Here is a 7265-nt window from a genome sequence, read left to right as displayed (position 1 = left end):
TTTGGCTGTCACTGTATGATCTTCCTTGTCAAAAAAGAAAGGCATGAATGTAGATAGCTGTTATTATTATTTTGGCTGTTTGTCAGAGGCCAATTTGTTATGATGTTTTAAGATTAGATAAGAAGATAAAATAAGAAAATACTTTATTCACCCCTCAGGAATTTTGACTGTCACAACAACACTGTCCTGTGCATGTAAATATGTAAAAGTCATTACATTGGCGAAGAGGTGAGGAGTTAAGTAGTTTGATGGCCAATGGAAGGACTTCTGTGTCTCCTTCAGAGGAACATTTGGGGGAAATTAGCATGCCACTAAAGGTACTCCAGCTCAAAAAGTCTATCATTTAAGGGATGAGAGGTGGTTTACAGGATGCTCATCAGCTTTTGGGCTTGTCATATGGGAAAACCTTGGTGTCAGCTCCCATCTAGTGGCTAGACTTTCACAAACATAATGTGTACGACTATTCTGTTAACTTACTCATCATACAGTGCACATTCTTACATTGAAAAAATACTTTTTTCCAGAATGTCTTTTGTCAATATCAGTGTATATATGACGTATATGTATAACATGATTCAACATTTTAGAACAAAAAAGGATATGTCCATTTGTTCAAATGGTCCAGGAGTTCACCCCATTTACAAGCATGGCTGGTCTGACCAGAACATGTTGAGGTTCCCTCTGTGATCTTTGGTTGCTCGTTCGAAAAAGATGAAAAAGCAACATGTTGCCTGTTATTTTAAGTGTGATTGTTGCCCTATCTATCTCTAAGTAGCATAAGCTAATGACTTTATTAAAATGTTTTTTTTTTAAATGTCACATTTAGTTTAACACCGTGTTGTCCAATGAACCATAGGCTGTTGAGACACAGGCGTTGACGCTAAACTTGTCGATGTGTAGGTAGCACCGGACTGACTGTAAAACGTCACTTCCTTTCTATGTGTCTTCTTCGGGTACACGTTCAAAGGCGCAAAGTGGGACGCCACGTAGCCTACACATTACGCAGATCAAACTTTGGAAGAAGAATTCTCGGGGAAGACTTTCTCAGGTGACCTTTGTTTCTGAAAGTTTTACAAGGATTGGATACATTTAAGGGGAGGGGAGATTAGCCTACCTATTGCAAGCACTGCTAGTTGTTAAAAGTTGTTCCAGCGGAAGACAAGGACCACACGTCAGTCGAGCACAAAAGTTTTCGGATACAGTGGTAAGTAAATGCCTTTAAACTGCGAATTTCTATTGCAATCGTTTTGCATCTGGAAAATCAAAAATGACCGAAGTGCTTTGATGAGATGGTTTTACGCGTGCTTCCGTGTCATCGGAAGCGCTCAACGCAAGCCTTCACACATTTTTGTTTTTATTAATGTTGCCGCCCTCTTATCGTGTTCTTTTCTTTAACGATGATATTGGGGACATAGTAACCTAATGCACCAACGAACAGAATGTTACTTCTTAGAAAGCGGGCCTGTGTAGGCCAGCATCATGCACAAATCCCAAGTGTGATTTTAAGCTGGGAAAGTTTTTCTACATGCTCATGTTGTAGGCCTGTGCCATCGTTGCCTACGTAAGTAACGTGTCACCCTCACATCACCAGCATTTGCACTTTTGTCCATTGATCCCACTTAAACAAACGCGATGATAAGTATTTTATTTTTCTTTTTTCTATCGCCAAGTTCTTTTCACCATGTAGACGGGTGTTTACCTAATGTCTTGCCACGTCATTTATGTTAAATGAAAGGCCACCACGTGTATTTTGTTGGAATAGTCAAGACGATGTTTTGTCAGCAACATGTATGAAGTTGTCAGTGGGCTTTTAATCAGAAAAATGTTACGACATGCCAATATGACACGTCAATATCAGCTTCTCTTCTCTAGCTGTGATTCCGCTAGCCTGTGGCGATGTCACTGGACTGTTAAAGCCTATCTAGGGGTTTGCTACGTGCTGTTAGTCAATCTTCTCTAATATTTCAAGTCTTCAACTGGAGTCCATACAAATCTGTAGGCCTAGTTGAGGTCTTCAGAGTAAACTAAATAACATAAACTCCTCATATACTACTGAACCTATTCATGGAGTTTCATTAGTAAATCACACATTATGAACTAATATTACTACTAAATATTTTCTATAGATGCAGAATTAAGGCGTGCTCCTGGTGACTTTATAGTTAGTCCTAGTCATACCAAACCTGTCATTGTTGTAGTGTTTTTAAAACACAAGAGGTATTAGATTTATACACGTGGAGAACAAACTGGTCCACCTTGTTTGTGTTTGAGCATAGAGCACACCCTGGGCTCCTGTCCCAGCCTTGCCTCAAGGGCTGTCCGCCTTCCTCGCCCTTCTCACACTACAACTGGGCTGGTGGAAAACCCAGGGCTTGACTCACCTTATTCCTGACCTTTCTTTGAAACTCTCTTTTCATGTAACTTACATGGTTGCTGTTTATTTGCAGAAGGAACATGAGCCAAACATCTGAACAGCAGCAGCAGGATGAAGCTTACCTCCAAGGTGAACCTGGCGGTAAGTGTTGGTGTTTGGGACGATCTGATCTACTTTGCCAAAGGTTTGCTCTTATAGTTGGGGTGGGTCATTTGATGTAAAACATGGACCTCTAAATGTACAATGGATAGCTCCAACAAGAAGTGAAATGATTTATTCAGTTATATAATTTCTGTCTGTTGACAAAAAACTGTTGTTTAAACTGAAGGGCAGGCTTATAGCCCTTCCAAGGCTATTCCACCCTTCCAAGTGGAACAGGAGAAGGTTGTGTGTTCAATCCCAGGAAGTACCAGCATGGTGCCCCTGAGCAAGGCACGTAACCCTGAGTAGCTCCAGGCAGACTGTTTGTACAGTTAGTTCACTGTATGTTCTGATTATGAGCATCATTTGAATGGCAGATAATGTAAAAATAAAGTAATGGTCATGTTTTCAGTGCAGACACCGATCACCATCAATAAAGGTGCTAATTAGCTGATGATTGGAGCTTACACTTATTTGCAATGAATACAATGACATTGCTTATCAAACATCCTATAGTTGTTCATACTGATTGGTCAGAACTGATTCCTTTTTTAGTCCTGTGCTCAGCCAATTAGTGTTGTAAACCTGTGGTCAAATAGCCAGTTTGTTATTTACCAGCAAGTGGTCAAATAGTCACAAATGATCAAGAAACAGGCTATAAAAGATGAGACATGATGCAGAGTTGCCACATGGTGGTGCTCCTTAGTTGCCTTGGGATTGTCAGTGGCCCACAGACATGCCTCTGCCTGTAACTTGTGGATAGCTATGTCATCAGAGGAATGACAGCTATGTGTGTCATCTTGGTTTGTTGAATTTTGGGTGAACCACATTGCAAAAAGGTTGTAGAGTTCCCCTTGTTTTTTTAAAAGAATGTGCTTTGGGATTGGTGGAGTCACTTTGGCAAGAATGTCTGCTGTTAGTGCAGTCCACAAAGCTTCAAGGTCTGCAGCATGATAGTGACTCCATATTACTAATCAGAGACTGAAAACAGAATGATTTTCATTTCGCTTTGTTCTGAGTAAAAACATTCTTTTTTAGTTCCTATTCCAGTGTTCCAAGGCCTCTCCTCTAAACAGTAACCGGTTAGAACAGTTAATAAGGTTCCTTTAACAATTACATTGCTTATGCAAATTGATTTATGGCAGGTGGCACAAAAGCAAAGATTTTTTTTGTGCCTAACAGCCTTAAAATATAAGTAAGTATAAGTATATATACTCTTTTGATCCCGTGAGGGGAAATTTGGTCTCTGCATTTAACCCAATCCGTGAATTAGTGAACCACACTCGGCACACAGTAAACACACAGTGAGGTGAAGCACACACTAATCCCGGCGCAGTGAGCTGCCTACAACAACAGCGGTGCTCGGGGAGCAGTGAGGGTTAGGTGCCTTGCTCAAGGGCACTTCAGCCGTGCCTACTGGTCGTGGTTCGAACCGGCAACCCTCTGGTTACAAGTCCGAAGCGCTAACCAGTTGGCCACGGCTGCCCCTTAAGCTCAAATCAAAGCACATTAGACATCAACACTATGCCTGAATTCAGATGTGGGTTGAAATTTGAAAGTAGGCAATTAGCCTATGTAATATTAGATCTTCAAAAATGTCTGATAGCCTCACTTCAGACACAGAAAACGTCCTTGCTTTAAGCCCTGTAATTGCCTAACCTATGGGTGGGTCTACCAACTGCATGACTAGATATTTTCTTAGTAAATGATATTTCACACAATGTTTCAGTAATTTAGGCTACGTACTTGGAAAATTCAGTTAGATAGTGTTGAATATGAAAATAATTTTAAGCAACTCATAGTAGCCTATTATAGAGGGGAGGCACTGATTCATAAAATCAGACTAAATTCATCCTATAAGGGGTCTGGGGCACAGAGTGTGTTTGCAGGGGACTTTCTAAACCTATGGACTTTTTATGGATATTCAAAGACAGGTTCATTGGAATGAAAAACACTGTTTAATTCAATTAACCGATTATGGCATTTTCACTCCAGAACAAGTGAAATTGGTTTTGTTACCGCTTGTGGTTACGTTTATCCCAAAAAATAGTTTGTTTCCGGTTTTATGTTTGATAGAAAAGAAAAAGAAAGCTGTTGATTTATGTATGTCGCCATTATGAAAGAATTCTCTCTCTCTTTCTCTCTCTCTCTCTCTCTCTCTCTCTCTCTCTCTCTCTCTCTCTCTCATGTTCCGTTCATTCCCCAGATGCCAGTAAGGACCACCCTCAGCCCCAGGCTGGCATGTTCTCGCGTGTAGCTGGCGGGTTATTCAGCGTCACCAAGGGTGCTGTCGGAGCAACGGTGGGAGGTGTTGCCTGGATCGGCGGCAAGAGCCTGGATCTGACCAAGACTGCGGTCACCTCTGTGGCAGCTGTCCCAGCCATGGGGGTGGGGCTTGTCAAAGGGGGTGTGTCTGCAGTTGCTGGGGGTGTGAGTGCCGTCGGCTCTGCTGTTGCCAGCAAAGTTCCTGGCGGAGGAGGGAAGAAGAAGGACAAGTCCGATTGAGCTGCCTGGCCATGGGCGGTGGAAAGGAGAACTCTGAGGAAACTGCAAGGCTTTGCTGTTTTTGTTTTGTGGTGGGGTTTCCAATGACCTGGACCATGAGCGTGTGTGTGTGCACCTCAACTCCCAACACCATGTCTTTGTATAGGGGTCTTCTGTCCTACAGCGCAGGGGCCCCCTGTATTTGCCTGTAATAACCATCACCACAGACTGTTGGAGCATTACATTGAATGCTGTTGTATTTTAAGCCAAAGGGTTCTTTGGAAACAGTGCCATCTTCCAAACATTATTGTAAACAAGTATTGAATGAGCCTTTTGTTGTTGTTGTGGTTGTTGATGGTGATGATGAGCATCATTTCATTTGTGTGAAGAGTATCATACATATATATTTTTTGTCTCTCTCTTGATGTACGTTCTGTGGACTCCAGCTCAGCTGTCTCATGCTGTTGGCGTGTGCTCCAGGTGAGGGGTGGATCTCTGAAATCAGACCCAACTTTGCGCATCGCTCTTGGGAGCGAACTTGGGAGGCGGCAGCCGGGTGGGAGGTAATGGCCGCTCTCCATCTTCCTGATTGATTCTGTTGCGGAGATTGCTGACGGGGTGTCTGCCCGGCTCCCGCGGAGTGCCCTGCTGCCCGCTCCCTCAGGGAGGGCAACCCCTCCGCGTGTCACCGCTCAAGTGCTGACAGACGGTGTCAAACTCTTGCCTTTTGTTGGCTCTTCTCTATAGCCACATTCACAGACATTCTGTACTAATGAATGAGTACTCCTTACTGTTTTCTTCCTACCAGAAATTGAAAAAAAGATTTTGGTCAGACAGTCCCTGTGCGAATGAGACTATTATCAGTAGCCATGCTGAATATCTCCTTGTCCCCTGGGCTCTTGAACACAGCATTATGTTTGCTTGGGGACTAAGACGTTACACAAGGGAGAGCTCTGTGCAAATTGTACTAATTTTCTTGGCAGAGATGATAACAAGTTGGAAGTTCTGTAGTGACCTAAATGCTTTTCCAGTTCAATCAAGGATGAGACTGAGAAATATCAGAGCCTGGTCTTTGTCTGGATTCTATAAATAATTGTACACTTTTAAAAAAGCCGAAGAACATGATAGTTTAATCACATGAATCAAGAATACTGTTGTTGGCAGTTGAAATTACATATATTTTCATAATTTGAACACTGCCGGCAACACATTTGTATTTTGCTAGGAATTATATTTGGTAGTTTTTTTTTTTTCCCTCTGCATTTTGATGCCTGTATTCTTAAACCTTGAAGCATCTTCTTGCAGTGGGAAAGAAATGACCTTTCAGTGAAGAAGCGGGATGTGTCTGATTGTGTGCAGTGAAAGGAGGAGTGCACAGCCAATGGAAGCCGCTGTCCTCTGCAGCTGATGTACAACAGGGCTTTCATATGAAAATGTGAAAGGTGAAATCCCACAAAATATTCCTCCAGTGCCTGAGTGAAATAAAACATTGTAAAATGAAGCACACTATGTCAGCCTGTTTATCGTTGTCTTACATTTATCTTTTAGTCTTGTTTTATTTATCCCTTTATCTTTTATCAGATTTTTATTGGATGTGATTAATCCCAGATGATTTCTTGAGTGTTGTATTTAGAGGAATAATCTGCCTTGATGTAAATTACACCATTGGAACCAATGAAATGAGTCCGAAAAAGGAGGCTCTGTCTTCCTTTTGTTTGTTTTTGTGTTGGTTGGGAACCCTCAGTAAATAGTGGTGAGCGCACTGCGTGAGGCAGGGCTTGGTGCAGTAGCGGAGGAGGAGCGGGAGGTGTGGAGGTGTGGCGGTGTGCTGCTGATGGATGCCTGAGCTCCGGCGGGGCTACAGGCTTCAGTCACTCTCCATCAGCCTGAGCAGCACAAGGTCGGCCCCGGCCACTGGTGTCCAGGGAACGGGGTCCACTTCAGTCTGTCACCTCCTGGAACAGCCTCATCCCTCACGCTGTCTGCAGCTGCGCTGCTCCCGGGGACATGGGACTCGGGCACAGGTGCTGGACGCACTGAGTGGAAGGATTGGTCGGCCACCTCGGTGAGGGGGTTCCAAACAACATTCTGACCTTTTATTTCTTAACCTTTATCAGTATCAGTGGCCATATCGAGAACCCCATCTATGGAAGAAATGTTTTTTGGGAGTGAGTGTGTGTGTCACCGTGTGTGTACGGTGGAGAGGGGTACAATTGTAATTGACGTACTTTTGTTCATTCACACTGAAGTGAACATGTCTAGTATT

At 43.0% G+C, this 7265-nt stretch overlaps 1 protein-coding gene across 1 annotated transcript; it reads left to right on the top strand.

Annotated features, from left to right (window-relative positions):
* Positions 1–921: 921 nt before the first annotated feature.
* On the top strand, positions 922–6500 carry tmem263 (transmembrane protein 263). The gene is made up of 3 exons (XM_042109122.1): positions 922–1204; positions 2448–2515; positions 4722–6500. The coding sequence occupies exons 2-3, from the start codon at positions 2455–2457 to the stop codon at positions 5018–5020; spliced, it is 360 nt and encodes a 119-aa protein (XP_041965056.1). The 5' UTR covers positions 922–1204; positions 2448–2454; the 3' UTR covers positions 5021–6500.
* Positions 6501–7265: the final 765 nt, after the last annotated feature.

The sequence above is a fragment of the Alosa sapidissima genome, chromosome 11 (assembly GCF_018492685.1).
Source record: "Alosa sapidissima isolate fAloSap1 chromosome 11, fAloSap1.pri, whole genome shotgun sequence".
In the NCBI taxonomy this organism is placed as follows: domain Eukaryota; kingdom Metazoa; phylum Chordata; class Actinopteri; order Clupeiformes; family Clupeidae; genus Alosa; species Alosa sapidissima.
The sequence above is the reverse complement of the archived record's forward strand: the minus strand, read 5'-3'. Positions and strand labels throughout refer to the sequence as shown.

What these genes read in the sequence shown, in the direction of transcription:
- tmem263 (XM_042109122.1), top strand. Translation starts at nt 2,455, where the DNA reads ATGAGCCAAACATCTGAACAGCAGCAGCAGGATGAAGCTTACCTCCAA. An exon ending in CCTCCAAGGTGAACCTGGCG is followed by an intron (nt 2,516 to 4,721) that starts GTAAGTGTTGGT and finishes TTCATTCCCCAG; the next exon opens with ATGCCAGTAAGGACCACCCT.